The following is a 19,594-nucleotide window of genomic DNA, read 5'->3' on the forward strand; positions in this document are numbered from 1 at the left end:
CTGTTTGCACCTGCATGAGGAGTGTTCAAGTCTTACTGTTTTATGCAGTGAGGCGTCCTTTCCCTGGAGAGAGAGGGGGGTTAACAAATCCTGCTGCTCTGTTTTCAAGGAGACTATCATGTGAACTTGGTGTAGTGAGATGATTGATCGCGCTAGCATTTCTTTTGCCCACAGGAGAGAAATGACAAACAGTGCACACAGCTCTGTATTTTAATTTGTCTGTGTCTCTTTGTCCGCCGCACATATTCATCGCAGACATTTTTGATTTACTGCTGCAACCCTGCAGAGGGGAAATCAGGCCCCCTGGTCAGAGGAAACCTGGTCATTGGTCTTAATTTTCAAACTAGGTGTGGCCAGGTAAAATGTTTCCTGTTTCTGTCACTATACAGTGGCTTGCAAAAGTATTCGGCCCCCTTGAACTTTCCCACATTTTGTCACATTACAGCCACAATCATGAATCAATTTTATTGGAATTCCAGGTGAAAGACCAATACAAAGTGGTGTACACGTGAGAAGTGGAACCAAAATCATACATGATTCCAAACATTTTTTACAAATAAATAACTGAAAAGTGGGGTGTGCGTAATTATTCAGCCCCCTTTGGTCTGAGTGCAGCCAGTTGCCCATAGACATTGCCTGATGAGTGCTAATGACTAAATAGAGTGCACCTGTGTGTAATCTAATGTCAGTACAAATACAGCTGCTCTGTGACGGCCTCAGAGGTTGTCTAAGAGAATATTGGGAGCAACAACACCATGAAGTCCAAAGAACACACCAGACAGGTCAGGGATAAAGTTACTGAGAAATTTAAAGCAGGCTTAGGCTACAAAAAGATTTCCCAAGCCTTGAACATCCCACGGAGCACTGTTCAAGCCATCATTCAGAAATGGAAGGAGTATGGCACAACTGTAAACCTACCAAGACAAGGCCGTCCACCTAAACTCACAGGCCGAACAAGGAGAGCGCTGATCAGAAATGCAGCCAAGAGGCCCATGGTGACTCTGGACGAGCTGCAGAGATCTACAGCTCAGGTGGGGGAATCTGTCCATAGGACAACTATTAGTCGTGCACTGCACAAAGTTGGCCTTTATGGAAGAGTGACAAGAAGAAAGCCATTGTTAACAGAAAACCATAAGAAGTCCCGTTTGCAGTTTGCCACAAGCCATGTGGGGGACACAGCAAACATGTGGAAGAAGGTGCTCTGGTCAGATGAGACCAAAATGGAACTTTTTGGCCAAAATGCAAAACGCTATGTGTGGCGGAAAACTAACACTACACATCACTCTGAACACACCATCCCCACTGTCAAATATGGTGGTGGCAGCATCATGCTCTGGGGTGCTTCTCTTCAGCAGGGACAGGGAAGCTGGTCAGAGTTGATGGGAAGATGGATGGGGCCAAATACAGGGCAATCTTGGAAGAAAACCTCTTGGAGTCTGCAAAAGACTTGAGACTGGGGCGGAGGTTCACCTTCCAGCAGGACAACGACCCTAAACATAAAGCCAGGGCAACAATGGGATGGTTTAAAACAAAACATATCCATGTGTTAGAATGTCTTGATGCATTCTCAGTCATCCAGGAAAGTAAATCTCCAAAAGTTGAATCTGTTCATCTGGACGTAGCGTTTTGTGGGAGAAACGTTTCGTCACTCATCCAAGTGACTTCTTCAGTCTCAGCTGACTGCAGGTTTCCCCAAACCTTATAAACAGTACATTTGCATAATGACTGAAACCAGCCCACTGAAGGAACAATGGGCTGTGAGGTCAGTTCCTTAATCATAATTATGCAAATTCCCATGACCATTGATCAACAATCACTGACCAAAACCCACTGATCAAAGAACACTGATCAATGGCCATGAGTACCATTCACAGAGAGTTGGGGAATGGCTGCAATCACAGCGTTGTAAGATGGCGAAAGATGTACCCTTAGGCCCCCTCCTCGATTCAGAGATGGTCTTTCCCTCTTCACGTAAATGGCCTCCTTGACTCCGCGCTCAAACCAGCGTTCCTCCCTGTCCAGGATGTGTACATCCTCATCATTGAAAGAGTGTCCACTGGCCTGTAGGTGTAAATAAACTGCAGAGTCCTGGCCTGATGAGGTTGCTCTTCTGTGTTGTGCCATCCGCTTCGCTAGAGGTTGTTTGGTTTCCCCGATGTATAAATCCTGGCAATCCTCCTGGCACTTGACAGCGTACACTATGTTACTCTGTTTGTGTCGGGGGACCCGATCCTTGGGGTGGACCAGTTTTTGGCGCAGCGTGTTTTGGGGTTTAAAAGCCACAGAGACACAGTGTTTAGAAAAAATGCGTCTCAACTGTTCCGATACTCCTGACACATACGGGATCACTACAGGTTTTCGCCTGGGCAGCGGTTGTCCTTCTCTCCTGGATCGACTGGAGCTTTCTTTAGGTGCCTTTCCCACTTTGACAAAAGTCCAGCTGGGATAACCACATTTACTCAGGGCCTTCTTGATGTGATGTTCTTCTGCTTGCCTGGCCGCTGTGTCAGTGGGGATGGTGTTTGCTCTGTGTTGTAGCATCCTGATGACACCCAGTTTGTGCTCCAGTTTGTGCTCCAGTGGATGATGAGAGTCAAACCTTAGATACTGATCCGTATGTGTAGGTTTACGGTACACGTCAGCCTTTAGATGTCCCCCATTACTGATGGAAATCTCACATGTGTTAGAATGGCCCAGTCAAAGTCCAGATCTAAATCCAATCGAGAATCTGTGGCAAGATCTGAAAACTGCTGTTCACAAACGCTGTCCATCTAATCTGACTGAGCTGGAGCTGTTTTGCAAAGAAGAATGGGCAAGGATTTCAGTCTGTAGATGTGCAAAGCTGGTAGAGACAGACCCTAAAAGACTGGCAGCTGTAATTGCAGCAAAAGGTGGTTCTACAAAGTATTGACTCAGGGGGCTGAATAATTACACACACCCCACTTTTCAGTTATTTATTTGTAAAAAATGTTTGGAATCATGTATGATTTTGGTTCCACTTCTCACGTGTACACCACTTTGTATTGGTCTTTCACCTGGAATTCCAATAAAATTGATTCATGTTTGTGGCTGTAATGTGACAAAGTGTGGGAAACATTCAAGGGGGCCGAATACTTTTGCAAGCCACTGTAAATTAAAGTTTTGTATGAGCTGTGTGCTGTTACCTGTTTGTGAACCTTCGTAAGCTGGTCCAGGTTGTTTTCAAGAAAGGAAATCTTTTGTTTCTGGGTGATGTATCCGCCTGTATCATCAGGCTCCATCTCTGCACTCTGTCGATAAAAAAGGAGATGTCTTAATGGCGCTGCACCTTTAAAATGTCACTGTAACTCTAGACATAACCACCTGTTTCTACGTGTTGAGTAAAAGGGTTTAGTTATGTCTCTTACTTTTCTAACTCGAGTTGTGAGGTCTTGAACGAAAAGCTTGCGGAGGTTGTGCAGGGTGTGGAGCTCACGAGCCTGCAGTGTGAATAAAGGAACAGAGAAAATAGTGCAGTTAAAGCAGTTAGAGAGGACTGAGTCGTTGAATCGTGACAGAATTTATTAACTTACAACAGTTTCCTCCAGGCCTTTGAGATCCTGTTTTGATTGTTCGTGTCGTTCATGGAGGAATCTATAGACAGACAGATAAATGCTCAGACACAGACACATAGAAGAGTCAAACTGAACTTCTCTTTATCCAAACGATTACCAAATTCTTGCCAGAATAATTCATGAATAGAGAACAAAGGCAGCACATAATGCCTGCCCCACTCATGGGCTGTTATCCATCTGCCATCTGATGCAATATGTTGCAAAGGTCAGTGTAGAAAGAGGCCTATTAGCCGCCAGCTGCCACCTTATTCTGAAACTCCATAATGGAGATGCAAAGAGAGTCAGATAGGAAGAAAAGGACCAAGAGAGGAGCAGGCTAAGAAAGAGTTAACAGCAGAAGAGTAAGATACTGTAAATAGAATTCAGTCAGAGCTCCCGAGCGTGAGGAAAATAAATAGACAAAAGGAAGACAAATGACAGAGAGAAATGGAAGACGCAAATCAAAAGAGGCAGCTCAGCTCGCCCCCAGGCCTCCATATGGTGAAGTGTTTGAAAGCCGGCCAGGACAGTAAAGCAGCAACTCACGTCAATTCCTCCAGCTGCCGGCTCTTGTGATGCTCTCGGCTTCTGAGACGTTCAAAGTCACTGTGCAGTTGTTCTAGCTCCAGCTGCTGCCTCTGGTTACAACTGAAAAAAGGTGAAAAGTGACTCAGTCGTGACATCTTTTATATATTATCTTTTTATATTACAAAAACACGGGGATGTAGCTATTAGCAACATCAGCGCAAACCTTAGGACTTTTGGAGGAATGGAAATAAAAAATGGAGGTTAATTTTGTTACTATTGCAGAGAGAACAGCGAGGCTAAGTCAGCTGGAGATTGAAAAGAGTGAGATGCACTGATGAGAAAAAAATGAGTGACTAAGAAAAATACATTTGTATTTTCTGATTGCTCCACAGTAGTTCTAAAATGAAAGATAAATACTTTTGCAAAATGCTTGGGGAAGATTGGGATGGGATGCTACCTGGTCATTAAGTTTTTATTGACTCCTATTGCCACAAGCTACGTGCACACCCACACCCCAACGATTGATGCCCAACAACTTTCTTTTTGTTTAATCATACTCTAGCAAACACTTCCAGTGAGTCACTGGTGATGATCATGTGCATACTTTACAAAAATCCAACATAGTATGCCTTTAAGTGTTCTTAGCTGCTTTTAATTGGTTTCCTTCTGATTTTATTTAATTAGGGTATCCTTACAAAACCTTTCTGTCACATGAGAAAAGAGCTGTCTGTCCCAGTCCCAAGCATATGGCTCCAGCTCAGTGGTGTGCACAGGAGCAAAAATGATGAAGAAGCACCATTAGTGCATGCAGTGTAAGGATTTATTTTTGCCCCTAATTCAAATCATGGCTGTACTGGCCAGACAGGCATTTTGGCAGAGCAGAGGTAAGTAGCCCAAGTGTGTAATTAGGTCACAACTAGAGCATTGAAATGCCCCATTAGAGTATGGACACAACATATTTTTCAGTGGTACTTACCAAAAAAGGGTGCACACCTGTAAACACTTGCATTTGTGTGTGATCCTTGCAATCTGCACTACCATTTAATGCATACCTACTTTTTGACATTCTCTTTAAAGGATCCGGAGGGCATCCCTGCTCCTATTTTATATGCGTTCCACCTCACCGACATCCATCCTTCCGATCTATTTTAAAGCTGCTTATCCAAATCAGGCTGTGTGAGCAGGATAAGCAGAGCAGTACCAAATGTCTGTTCAAACTGAAATTCTCTGCAGCTGCTCCTTGGGTGTTAACAGATACTCCCAGGCCAGCTGGAAAATGTACTTTGGTCCCTAGAGAGGGTCTGCCCAGTGGTCTCCTCCCAGATGGCCACGCTTGGTGTAGTACATCATCAGAACAAGGTACCTGAAGGGATAGGTTTTCATTTAGGCCAAACCAGGCCAGTGGCTCCTCGCATTGGGGTTGAAGCAGCTTGGCTCTGCAGCTTCCTGACCATGTAAACCACCCACACATTTTCATTTCAGCCAGTCTGAACACTGGGGCTTAGACCGTGTTGAAGGTTTGAGAGATACTGAAAACATGTATTCCCAGTTTGAGCGTTTACAAACCACTTATGAGGGTAAAATTGAATTTCAAATTTGAGCATGCAGCTGTGTTGCTGTGGTACGGTGAGTTGTCTCCCTTAGAAAACATTCATGGCCTATATTTTCGCAGTGCCACAGTCTCAACGACTGACAGAAATATTTTTCTATAGCATCCTTGTGATTTTTCTGCTTGAACGATTTGATTCTTTACCTTAAAATACTTTTCTTTTCAAACTCTTGCACAAGTTACAGATTTCCAAAAACTGAGTCTTGGTTTTAAAAAGTAAAGAATTTACAGTGAAGCACTCACTCAGTTAAGTCATCGATGATCTTTTGCTTCTCATTGATCTCGTCTCGCAGGCGGCCCAGTTGTTTGCTGTGCACCTCACGGCGTGACTCCATCTGCTGCTCCAGAGCCCTCTGAGGTATTGGCGACAGAAGGGGGGAAGAGACAGATCGAGTATCGTAACACGGGAGTCAGAGGAGAACAAAGTGACTAAATAACGAGAAGAAAATTACACGCACCGGTGCACATGTGGACATGCCAAACCACACGGGCATTAAACACAAACTTACACACCCCACGGTGTCCATACACTACCACTGACAGGGCTGTGAGACTCGGCTACCGAAAGTGGAGCGTGACACACACGGGAACGCGCACACCCATGTGCTCTCGATGCTCTCACGAACACATCCACAAATACAAGCAGATAATGAAAACAACAAACAACGCCAGCTGTTTAAAAGTGTCTGGCAGCTGAAAACTGCATCTGTTTACTTTTATTCGGGAATTTGGCATCGCTGGAATTTCATCCTTCATTCCTGTCAAATCTTTTGACCTTGTAAAGATTTTTAGGAAAATATATTTTTGCCAACTCATTTTAATCAAGTCATTGTGTATCTTTGTGGTTTTCAGTCACTTAATAGTTTGACGGCTGAATGTGAGGATACTCCGTGGCTTTCCTGTGGCCATGCTTCCTGTAACCATCTGATATTTGAGACTTCCTGTTTTGTTGTTTGCGGCTCATTGTTTAGGACACATGTAGACAGATTTACATGAAGACACAAGACTAAAACATCCTTAGATGTTCCTCTGATTCCTTTTTATTCGTTGTTTTGCATTCCCTCTTTTGCTTAGGCCTTAGTTGTGATTGGTCACTGGTATTTGGACTACAACCTGACCGCAAACAAAAAGCAAACAGCTTCCAGTTATAGAAATATTGCCCATTGGCTACAGATTCTTCACATTCATATGCGATATCTGCTTTTCAAACTACCATTCGATGATTGTGAATGATATAAAATGCTTCTTGGGGCCAGAATGACAAACAATCAATAATCTGTGCAGCCACTACCTAACAAACTATAGCTGTTCCTGAGGGCAGTGAGTTATCATTTTCATAGCCGCGCTTGCTATTTTCAGTCTTTATGCGAAACTAAGGCAATGAGTTGAAAGCTGCAGTGTCTGAATGATTGTACAGACATCGAATTGTCATCATCTTACCAACACTACCAATAAAAGGGGAAGGAAGCAAATTTCTGAATATATGAAACAATTTCTTTAGTTTATTAAATCATTTCTACAGTCATTTACACACTTGAGTCCAACTACAGGCGCAGACACGTGCAGTCACAGGCAAACACACACCCTGCACACGCACACCTGCAGTCAGCTGAGAGGGTGTGAGAAAAGGTCATTACATCAAGTTGCTCTCACTGTAGTCATGGTTACCTTTATATCACAGGAGTTCTGGACAGACGTGTGATTCTCCCCCCTGGTCACTTGTGACATGCTCTCTGAAATAAGCACACACACACAGGAAGAGCGAGAGGATGGCGGTAAGAGGAGCAGATAAAAGCGGCGCACACAGATGTTGATGAGAGATGTTGATGATGGTGACCTGACTTTGACAGCACAGCAGTATCACCACTTCATGTTGACAGCGAGGGCAGCGTGATCTAAGTGATGCCTCGGGTGTGATAATATCTATCTGCAAATGACATCTATTGTGTCATGCAGATCTGATATTGACTCACTGCTGTTCCTGGTGTTGATGATGAAATTACCGAGCGCTCTACCTCAGACCAGACCGTGCGATCAACGTGACCTGCAGCGCTTTGTATTTATCTGCTTGTGTTATGGCTTGAGGACCGTCTGACTCGACTGCTGAGCAGGACTAAAATTGATTTACCTGCCCTTAATTCCACTGGTTATTTAATGCCATTCTGTGAGACTCCATGGGAAGAGTGACTGACACTGCCTTTGGCCTTATTTGGGAATTGTGTCAGTGTACTGTGGGAGTATCTACAGCTGGACCTTGCACGAGTTTCAAATGTAAAATGTGCTGGTGTTGTGAAATGTTTGGAAGCTTAAGCTTTTTTGTGTTTACACTTGTTTTCCTTTTGCTTGACAGGACCAAAAGGCCTCTGGTAGCAACTGAAACTCTATTAAAGATAGCAACCTGAAGCTACTTCCTCCCATTTCTAGCTCAGAGACGCTAAAATGCAGCGACATATTTGCTGTCTTCTCACTATTTACTTTGTCCTGACGTTATTTGGCTTGACTGAGTCAGAACACTGACATTATATTTAACTCTGGCATTTCACATCAGTAGTGGATGAATCTACATACTTTGCAGTCAGTCCCAAAATGACAGCGTCACCATGTATCACTGTAACCCCTTTAGGATATTTGTTATTGAAAAATGTGCATTTATTAGAAGAATTTTCTCTTGTATTTACTTCATTTGAGTTTATACTGAGAAAAGACCTGTTTTGCTGACAGTAAAGATTGGCTTCACTCCTGGAAACTTGTGTTTGGTTTTATTTATTGAGTGTAAATCTGTCATTTTTCTGGTCGGACCATATTGAAATTTTCTTCACCAAAGAGTCTGAATAAATACTAAAATCTTTGCTACCAGTTTGCTTTTTGCTCTCATAGGTAAAACATTTTAAACCGAGCCTAGTGCAATCTATTATAAAAAGGACTACCCACATACTACACTTGCCAAATTTAACTAATATTGACTGGCCTCAAATCCTCAACTCCACTGAGTATTTCAGCAACATGAAGCAAGACCACAATGAATAAGATCTTCTTTTCAGAATATATGTCTGTTATTTCTTATTTAGTTTATAAACCCTAAAATTAGTTACCTTCCCTGCATATTAGGCTCATTTATATCACAAAGACTCTGTTTTAGATGATATTGTATCTTAGACGTCCCAAAAGGTTGATTATGTTTGTCACTCATCCAAGTGACTTCTTCAGTGTCAGCTGACTGCAGGTTTCCCCAACTTTATAAACAGTGACAATGACTGAAACTAGCACCACTGCATGAACATTGGGCTGTGAGGTCAGTTCCTCCATCATTAATATGCAAATTTTCATGACCATTGATCAACAACCATTGATCAAATCCCATTGATCAATGGTCTTTGATCAATGGCCATGAGTACCATTCACAGAGAGTTGTGGAATGGCTGCGATCACAGCATTGTATCTTAAAAGCATTTTTTAGCTGTGAAATCACGTTACAAGCCCTCCCAGTTCACACACTTAGACTTGTGTTGTACAAACCCTAACAGCTGGTATCCTGTGGGTTCTCCCCCCACAGTCCAAAGTTATTCAAGTTAAGTTAATTGGTGATTCTAAATTGATCATGGTTGTTAGCCCTATGACAGACTATTGACCAGAAGAAACATCTTGTTTAGTTGCTCTTGTTTTAAGATCTTTTCTCTCAAAGTGAGAACGAAGCAATGCCAAAGGTTTATTTGGCTCAGTGAAGTACTTGGAATGAGTGTGTCAACACTTCTTTTAAGAGATTTCTCACTTGACTAAAGTTTAGACATTTTCTTTTTTATTTAAGAAATCTTACCAAGTATTATCTTATTATTTTACTTGATTATAGTCTGGATCTTCTCAAATTACATATTTTTTCCTTTTATTTAGCCAATTTTTGCAGTGTCTTCAGTGATACTTATCTCTGTAGATGGTGGCTGTTCACTGACCAGTTATTTTACCATTTTAGTGCAGACAAAAATACAATGCTGCTGTTTATATTGTCACTTTCATCATCATCAAAATCTGTGTTTCTCCACTGCATTAGATTATGACCAATCACCAACTCTAATATACTAAACTAAAAGGAGTAAAATGCTTACCTATTATGCTGATTTCTTACTCTGTATTGTTTTTTTATGCTTGCACACAACTGAACATGTTTAAAATAGTCGTTATTATCACCGCTGTCTTATCTTAGAGTAGGCCCTTTGGATCAACCTCTGTCTGAAATAAGGAGTTTGCCTCCTCTCCTCTTACGGCCACGCTCCCTTCAAGTTGACTTTCTTCTGACTGGCTGCCTCTAACAAACAGAAGGTTGGAACCACAGGTGGGCGGTGCTTCTGTGTTCACAGGCAACGATGTGTTCACAAAATTACCGTACTGCGGCTATCTGGTCTCTTTGACACCATCATCATGTGTAACCATCAGTTGATCCTTTGGCTCACATTTGTACAAATGCTGACCTCATTATCTGAAATCTGAGAACCTCCAACACCTCAGCGACTTTGAAATTTAAAGAAAACTGATGGAGTCACTGTATAGTGCAGCAGAAAACTGAAACGATCTTTCAAATGTGGATAGTGTCACAATTGGTTTTCCCTCTAGTGCCATGATTTTGAAAAATCCTGTTAACCACTTGAATTTTCAAAATTTCAAAATGTGCCAATTTGCCCATTATTTCCAACTAAAGAAACATTTTTTACTACAGAATTTCAACCTCTGGACACATTTCAGAGGTTTTACTTCTGATTTATAATCCAAGTCAAATTCATATCTTAAAAACTCTTTGTTTCAAGTAAAACAAAATAACTCCAATGACACGTATGTTACATGTTCGTGTTCTGTGCTCTACCCTCTCCTAGTTTAGTTCACAGTAAATGGACTGTAATGTAACACCTTTTTACACTACAAGCTGCATACGCATACATCTTTAAACCCAGATGGAGGTATCAGAGGAGACTCTTCATCTCCCCAATACTTCATCATACAAATGCAAATGTCAGCAGATGTGACTGAAACAAACAGTATTAACTGTACTACTACACACCACACCAGTGATATCTAAAAAAACAACAATCTTCTAAAGTGTACTTCTGCATGGTTGAATATGTATGATTCAACATTATGATAATTCAAAAAGGCGAATCAAGTTTATTTGAAAAATAATTGTTTGGCTAATGAGCTTTATTAAAAAAGTAATCACAAAAGAGTAAACGTACCAGTTTATATACTTGCACTGCTTCACTAGTGTGGGCTATAACAAACGTACCTTGAGCTTGGAGTTTAGCCAGCTCCTCAGTCAGAGAATCATAGCTGTCCTCCAGCTGTCTCTTCTTCAGCTCCACGTTCTGCATGTACTCTGTTAGAGAGTGAATCTTTGCCTCGTGCTGGAAGTCAGAACATCATATGCAAAAAGTTTAGTGACGGGCAAAGACCTCTACCCAAGAGGACACTTTACATCAAGGATAAAATGCACTTTTACTCTTTTTGTTCACTGAATATTTATGATCTCTTGTCATCGGGGAGTGTAGTTTAAATACCACAGTTAGCGAAATTTGAACCGTGGCTTCAGGCTACTACATGAACACAGAATATAAAACATGCAATTTTTTGAGAATTATGACCCTGTGCAGACTAAAAATTTCCAAAGCAAAAAGAAAAATCCACCCCACAAAGAGTTGGGTCATGTTAAAGCTTTCCAGCCTTTATTCTGACAGGAAAACTGGGAAAAGACATTCAGCAAATGGCTCAGGCTAGATCTGAAACCAGAGCTCTGCAATAGCTTTAAGATACATGGATCACCCGCCCAAACCAGTGAGCCTTTTGAAGTGTTAATTGATAAGATTTCAGTATCAGTATCGCCAGTATTTCTCTCTAGTACCAGATGAGCAAACATTTGTGCCCCTGTATCATTTTAGTTTAGTTTCTACAGCTCATCTAGATAGTTCAGTTCAATTCAATCGATTTGATTTGATAACCAACAACAACACATTTATCCCTCAGTTTGCAATCTTACTTGTGAAATGAGAAGGTGACATGAAGACAGTTCTCTGCCCGTTTCCTCCATCTTGCGGTGACACTCGGTTTGTAGGTTCTCCAGGTGGCGACAGCGCTTCACCATGGACTTCACCTCTGACTTTATCTTATTAATGTAGAGGCGAGCCACTGTGAACTCTTCCTCGATCACTCCGGTGATCTCCACAGGCTGGAGACGAATGAATGAGAGGAGACAAAAAAAAGAAAAAATCAGTCTAGTAGATGCTTGATCAAGATTGAGTGGGGACTGTTTAAACACAGCATGGGCGTTAAATCAGTGCAAAGGGAAGCATCTTAGAAACACTCTGGCATTTTGTATGCACAACCATTAGGTTAATGGTCTCATTTAGCAGATGTAGCAACTCAGATGCTCCGAAATGAAGTGTGGAGGAAAATGTATACACATCAATCTAAGCACTACAGATGATAGTGGATGTGCATACACGACATTCTGCATACGCGAGTGGTATACTGACTATATTGAATAATGTACAGCTGTTGATTTAAGTCACGTCTATAAACACAGAAATGTATTTTAAATGCTCATTCAGAGAATACTTTTACATGGATGCCAAACCAATCAAGTTAAAGAGAAATGCCTGAAAAATGACACAGAAAATATTCATATGCATACACATACACACACGCACACATATATATATATATGTATTTTTTTTTTCTCAATTTAATTGTCTCTTTTTTGGCAGATCTACCAGAGCGCTTTGTCACGGCTTTATGCCCGAAGATTTATTGTCATGCTTTGCATTTCACTTTGTTGGTATTTACTGTCTCTCTTGCTTTTACTTGCTTTCTTTATTTCCTTCCAAACATCTGAGATTGTTTGGTCATCCCTCATTAATTTCTCATGTGGTTAATTACTTATGTACACCGATCAATCATAACATTCTGACTATATAGCTCATCTGTTGTATTTATACTCTGGTTTTTCTCGTTGTTAGCCATCATCAGTCCATCTGTGTTCATCTCCTGCATTTACTGCCAGCGTTTTCTCTCATGTTTCCTGCGGCTGCTTTTTGAGTAGCTTTTCTTTGGACTATGTTGTCCTCAGGCTTTGTGCTTGACTAGACTCCTGCAAGTCTGAATAAGCTCAACACTAAACCCTGCTTTTGTTTGTGCTTTCAGGTCTTCTTTTGAATTTCTCTGAATTCCTTTTCTACACTGATACTTAAATTTAGCCGTATATTTTCTTCCTTTGACATGAGAATCATCTTTCTCATTTTACCTACACCACAGTTGTCGCTTTCATCACAAAAATGCACTCTATCCACGTCTGTACCACTCACCAGCTTGATGTCCTTGTTTCCAACGATCGTGCTAAATTCACTCAGGTCCCTCATGAGACCATTAAGAATCTCAGCAATGCGTTTTCTTTGGTGGCTGCTCACTTCCTGGATACGGGACAGCTCTGCCTCTAAAGCCATGAGATGAGCCTGCGGAGGGAGGAGTGAAGCAGATAAGAGCTGTTGTGCTAAGGCGAGAAACTCCAGAAGGTACATGCAAATACGAAAAGAGACAGAAATTGTGTAGGACAGACTCCGAGAAGTGGTGATTAGATTCCCCGAATCTGCAAACACACATGGCTGCAGGAGCATAACATAGTAGCCACCAAATTATAAATCAATAAACTGCATGAAGAGGAGTGGATGGCATCTGCGCTCAATAACATCTGAGAGAGTACACGATGGAGTTTACTTTATTATTTTCCATTCTGCACAGCAAGCAGCTTCTAACCAGTGCTGGAGCGCAAATGTGCTGCAGCACAATGAAACCATCGGCCAGGTTTGACAACATAACATTAAAGACATTTCTCCTACTCAGACATGTGAGACCGAGAGTTGGGAAGTAGACTGAATGACCTATGACCCTGAACAAGAGGAAGAAGATGATGACGACAAGAAAGAACAGGTAGAAGAGGAAGGAGATGAAAAAGAAGAAGACTTTCCATAAAGGTGTTGTTCCAACAAAGAAATCTGAAAGCATACCGACTTGTTTATGGGGTTTCATTTTATAATTAGTGGCTCATCTGTCACCAGTGAAATTTTCTACTTTAGCAATTTTTCATGGCACGTTTTATGTTATTACCCCCCAGTTCATCAGTCATTTGAAAGCACCATTAGCCACCTTCTTAAATACTCCTTAATCAGCTCTTCCATCTTCATCTCTGTGATTCACTTCAAGCTCTGTTACAGTCTTCCCGGTCACTTCTCATGTCATAATGTCATTTTAAGATAAACTGAAGGTAATAATGAGCTGAAACTGATTCTTTTATAAATTAGTAAAACATGGAATGACGAATAGAGTTGGTTCATTGACGTGATGAATGGGCTTAATCACGTTGATAAAAAAGGGGTTTAAATGGCCAGATGGATGAATTATGGTGTTTAAAGTAGCCGATCAATGGCAGTGATGGTGAGCGATGGCACGGACACCTGCAGAAGAAGCGACAAGTTCCCACTAAAAACAAAGATAAAGGCAGCTGTGGGGATGACGGCCATGATGAATGTGCTTCAGTATTCCCAGAGCTTTTCCCATTTCTACTGTAACAACTGGCAAGGCCGATGTGCCTAAAAATTCAAGATTGAGAAACATTTCCAAAGGATTTTGATGAGGGGATTTTTTTTCCTCTTATAGCACCACCTGCATTTACCAGCACTGAAATCTTGTTTGTATTTAGTTTCATATCTTGTCAAAGTCTCAGACACTCTCTGTGCAGGAGCCTTGCAGGATCAGACAGGTCAGAGCAGAGCAGACTGAAGAGGCTATAGAGGCACTGCGCTATGAAATGATTGAGGAGAAATGAGGGCTTCAGGCAGGTTTAGCAGACTAAATGCTGGTTCTGTTGTCAGATGTTCAATCAGCTTCTGCTCCTGAGATAGACAGGAAAAGACAGAAGGACACGTGCGGCAGACTGAAACACACTGATGAAATATTGAAGAGGATTTAATAAGAAGGTCAAATATGGTCACTTAAATCACTGAATAAGTCAGCAACTGCACAAAGCTCTGACCAGCTCTGCCAGTGGTCTCCTCTTGACTTTGATCTATTATTCACTTTATTTGTGCTGCAGAAGGACAATTAATACAGATGCTGGGCTTATTTAAATAATTTGCTTTATGTATTAACTCATTCTGCTCAACTCTCTGTAACACTTTCTTTCAACTGTGAGGCACACTTCCACATGACACACGTATTGTTGAAGATTTAGTAGGTAATAAACATCCATCTATATGGTAAGAAATTATTCAAAGTCCTCGATGTAACTGAAAAAACCTGTCTGTAAATTATTACTGTAAGTTTTCTTCTACCAGACAACGTTCTGTGCATCAGGGATATACTGCAACCAGGTTTTGATAGCTACTGCTCTAAGCAATACTTTAACAGTTATCCAAATTGTAAATATAATCAGATATATATAGAATAAGGCAGTAAACATTACAAAATTTATGGAAAAATTGCTACTTTGAGTAAGGGTATTTTAAATATTTATATAGTGTCAAATCACAACAATAGTCCCCAGAAGGTGGTTTATATTGTAAAGTAAAGACCGGACAATGATGCAGAGATAACAACTCCAACAATCAGATGACCCCACTATTGCAAAGCACTTAGCAACAGTGGGAAGGAAAAACTTCCTTGTTTACAGGAAGAACCAAGCTCAGGGAGGGGCGGCCCCAGTTGGGGTGAGGAGAGACAGACATTAATAATAACTAAAGATTAAATACAGAGAGGTGTGTAGGCACATAGTGAGTGAAGACAAAACACTCAGTGCATCATGGGAATCTCCCAGCAGCCTACACCTATTGCAGCGTAACACTGGATTCAGGGTCACCTGATCCAACCCAAACTATATGCTTTATTTTAAAAAAAAGTTTGAAGCCTAATCTTAAAAGTAGAGCTGGAGTCTGTCTCCAACACTCCTGAATTCAAACTGGGAGTTTGTTACAAATCTGAAATCTGAAGGCTCTGCCTCCCATTCTACTTTTAAATACTCTAGGAACAACAAGTAAACCAGTCTGAAAGTGAGAGAATCTACTGGTGTGAAATGGTACTATGAGGTTTTTAAGATAAGATGGTGTCTGATTATTCAAGACCTTGTACGAGAGTATAGTTCAGTTCAACAGGAATCCAATGAAGAGATGCTAATATGCTACAAATGTGGTTGCTCTTTCTCTGTCTTTAGGTATATTTATTAGCAGTTTAACAGTCAAAGTCCCTTCTTCAGCAGGACTGTGTAGGTGTGGTTTGACTCAGAGTAAAAAATAGCCTACCTATCTGAAGGGTTCATAGAAATATGAGACATTATGTGTGGCTGAACCCCACCCACATCCAACCAGTGAGAAGAGAGAAAAAAAACAGAAAAACAGAAAGCTCCCATCACACAAAAGCAAAACATTTTCAGACCATGACTACTGAAAACACAGTCGCTGGAAGGTCTCGATCCAGAAAGGCTGGATGTCTCTGTTACAAAACAAATCAAAGATAAACTAAAGTTCTTCTTTGACAGCGTCGACTGTTTTCTTCAAGTAAACAAGCTTTTCTGTAAAATACATTTAATCAAGCAAAGTCAGAGCTGTGCTCTCTGCGGGCAGTCATAGTGCACGACACTGAACCAATCAAGAAGCAAAAAAAAAAAAGAGAGAGAAAGAAAACAAAAGAAATCCCAATACTTCACTTTTTCTGTGTTATCTTCATGACCACTGGTGGCACCATTTGTCAGAATTTCCTCCCTTATCTTCTTTACATGCAGCTTTAATTTTACTTATCTTACTAATTGCATTTTGAACCAGTAGCTCAGCATATTGTAATTTGGAGGCTTCAATGAAGAAATGGTTTTATTTCAGAGAGCTCCTTTTCTACTTTTTTTGCAGTGTGCTTCCCTGTAAACACACCAAAGCACAACATCTGTCCATGATCTTCTTTGTTTGTGATATTCTATTTCTTTATTTTAGACACAGAACTTTGTTGCTAAAAGATTTGTTCAAAAAGCCTCCTGGAAGTCAGACCCACCATTTTCTTTGAAAGTTCCTCAGCCAGGAGCTTGTTCTGCATGCTCTTCTCCTCGACTTCTAAGCTTTTCTGGTCATAGTTGACCGCCAGCTCCTCCAGGGCCTGAAGAACCTCTTTTACTTCGGCCTTTGCGGATTCATTCTCTGCCTGCAGCCTGCCGAGCTCCGACTGCACCTTCTCACTGTCACCTCTGGACGATGCGAGAAGCTGAGGGGCAAAGACATTCGGCTTAATGTAAACTGTAAATAGAGAAAAAACTATTTTAAAAGTGGAACGGAGAAACTTCACTGCTTGGGAGCGCTTGCTTCATTATTTACAGAGCAGAGCTGCTGGGTCTTATCCTGTTTTTTGGCATAAAGAGCTAAATGTCTGCACAAACCCTGTCACACAATGTTCATGCAACTGAACAAAAGAATAATTTAAAGATTGAGAGATGGCTTTTGTGCCACCATGCTGTTTGCTGCACTGCTGCAGCCCACTGTGGGTCATTTCACTGAATGGAAGCCATTAAATGTAGATGTTCTCCGCTTGGAGTGCCGGCATATTTGCACTGCAGCATATGGCTTTTATTTAGATAAATGAACGTAACTTTGCGTTACTATAAACAAACCGTAGTTGGGTAGTTAGGACTGTGTCAGTTCAACCCGCAGCAGGACCATTTGGGAAATGAATGAATAAATTAAGCCACTGTAGAGTCCTTTTCATCCCAAAGCCTTTTTTAGGTTCTCTCCTCAACAGTTTAGCCTCTCCTATGAAAAAACGCCGCAAATACATCTCTTAATTGGGTTTTAATGGAGTCTTTTAATTGCTGTTCTTCCTACAAGTACTGATTTACTTACTTGCAGCAGATATTTATGTGATAAAGTGACAATTATAGATCAAATCACTAGAGAGCATGTTTATTTGTCAGCAGCAGTGTTCAGTCATGTCAGCAAAGAAAAAGCAATCGTTCCCCGTGTAAAAGTTAAGGAGCAATTTCTAAAACGAACACTTAACAAGCTTCAGTTATTCTTCAGCCTTTTCATCGATTCTTTTCTGAATAACCTGCGCTGATCAGCCACTTAATTCTCTTCTAGATTAAACCACTGCTAGCATGTAGAATACAGCAACAGTGATACACTCACAATTAAACAATGACAATTTAATTTCTTCAAGTGCTTTTTGGCAACTGAAAGGATTTTTTCTGTCAGTAATCTCGAGGGCAGGATAATAAATGTCTCACAGCTGACTTCTATTCACAGTGTAGTTTTCATTTCCACATTCAAAGACACTGCAGCCCACCGTGAGCTGTTTAACCAAACTGATGAAAGGAAATAAAACCAAGATCCTTTACCTCCTCCTGGTCGAGCATCTGCTCCTTCAGCTTCTCCACCATCTGGCTCTGATGGTTGATCTCGTCATCCTTTAGTGGAAAAGACACACGCACGCACAGTCGTATTATGTGTTCAGTTTCCATTCACAACTATACGCTTTAAACTTACAATAGACGACAGCTGCATGTTGGACCGGATACCCATACGTCTTTTTTTCACCATAACTGGATCTGCCACTGTGCACACATTTTAGAAAATGAAGGCCCGATTTATGACAAAAAGGGAACGGCGTCAGTAATTATATGGGGAAAACAATAGAGCAGTAACCCGACAAAAGAAAAAGAGTGGCTTCATCAGAAAAAGCAAAAAAGTCAGAGTGAGACCAGTGCCTAAATATAAAGGATCATCAAAGTGCCTTAAACCTGCATTCTTTCTAATTCCCAGAGGTGTTGAGGTGTCTTGTTTTTAAAAAAAAGTAATTAAATAAGAAAAATGCCCCAAAGCTCTTATTTCTGTAAGTATGCAGTGTCCCTCAGCCCTTCCACGACTGGTTTCAAAACATAAAGATGGCAACAGGAAAAACACTCAGCTTGAGTGCCAGACGTCTTTAACCAACAGTTAATTCACAGTGACTACAAGCACCTTAAACTTTTTTTTTTACCTTACTTGCATTTATATAGGACTTTTCAATGCAAGGTTACAAAGTGCTAAACGATAAAAAGAAATTTTGAAAAATGAAAACTAAAGTAAAGAGAATTCAAATCATCTTCAAATTTAGTGGAGACAAAAGAAACCACTTACACGATCCTACGCAATAAAAAATATATTAACTACAAGTGTGAACGAGGCATCGGTGATTTTAAAAAGGGAAACAATGAAACAGGCTTTAGGAAGCAATTTAAAAGAGGTTACAGAGTTTGTCTGTCTGAACTGCAAAGGCTTCATCACCTTTAATAACCAGACGTGTCAGCAGCTCGCATATGTAGGCAGGAACCTCACCGTGCAGGGCTTTAAAAACCAGCAATCAAATCTTGGAATCATATCTAAAAGTAACAGGTAACCAGTGAATGCTGCAAGGACTGGACCAGCGTAGTGGGGTCGCTCCTTTTGGTGCATGATAAAAGCCTGGCAGCAGCATTTTCAATTAACTGTAGCTTGCGTATGTTACAGTAACTGTTGCAAGAGAAAAGGGCATTGCAGTAGTCAAGTGTGGAGGGAATAAAATCATAGATCGACCTGTTAGTGAGAATGTGCAGAAGAGGATTAATGTCACTGGAAAAAAAATACGGGCTAAAGTAATGAGCACGTTTTAATTCTAAGAGCACCGCATACCTTCAGACACCTGCAAATAAAAGGAGAGATCAGAGTCAACGGTTCCATCTAGGTTACAAGCCAGACATTTAATTACTTCATCTTATATGTACGAGTACGAGTCAGATGAGCATATGCAAGCTCCAAGGCCAGCCTGCTTCAGGCTCCTCTTAAAAAAAAACAGTTATTGATGAGCT

The 19,594-nt window shown here is 41.0% G+C and overlaps 1 protein-coding gene across 1 annotated transcript in view; it reads right to left on the reverse strand.

The window, feature by feature from the left end:
• The window catches only part of kif5ab (kinesin family member 5A, b), a 73,299-nt gene that overhangs the window by 13,849 nt on the left and 39,856 nt on the right, over nt 1–19,594 (reverse strand). The window contains exons 14-24 of the mRNA XM_019359358.2: nt 18,107–18,175; nt 16,774–16,980; nt 13,050–13,196; nt 11,726–11,914; nt 10,979–11,096; nt 7,378–7,442; nt 5,953–6,062; nt 4,119–4,220; nt 3,552–3,612; nt 3,387–3,458; nt 3,165–3,269 (exon numbers count right to left, since the gene is read on the reverse strand). Of these exons, the coding sequence (XP_019214903.1) occupies nt 3,165–3,269; nt 3,387–3,458; nt 3,552–3,612; nt 4,119–4,220; nt 5,953–6,062; nt 7,378–7,442; nt 10,979–11,096; nt 11,726–11,914; nt 13,050–13,196; nt 16,774–16,980; nt 18,107–18,175 (1,245 nt within the window). The remainder of the gene's footprint in view (nt 1–3,164; nt 3,270–3,386; nt 3,459–3,551; nt 3,613–4,118; nt 4,221–5,952; nt 6,063–7,377; nt 7,443–10,978; nt 11,097–11,725; nt 11,915–13,049; nt 13,197–16,773; nt 16,981–18,106; nt 18,176–19,594) is intronic.

Source organism: Oreochromis niloticus, linkage group LG5, assembly GCF_001858045.2.
Source record: "Oreochromis niloticus isolate F11D_XX linkage group LG5, O_niloticus_UMD_NMBU, whole genome shotgun sequence".
Taxonomy (NCBI): domain Eukaryota; kingdom Metazoa; phylum Chordata; class Actinopteri; order Cichliformes; family Cichlidae; genus Oreochromis; species Oreochromis niloticus.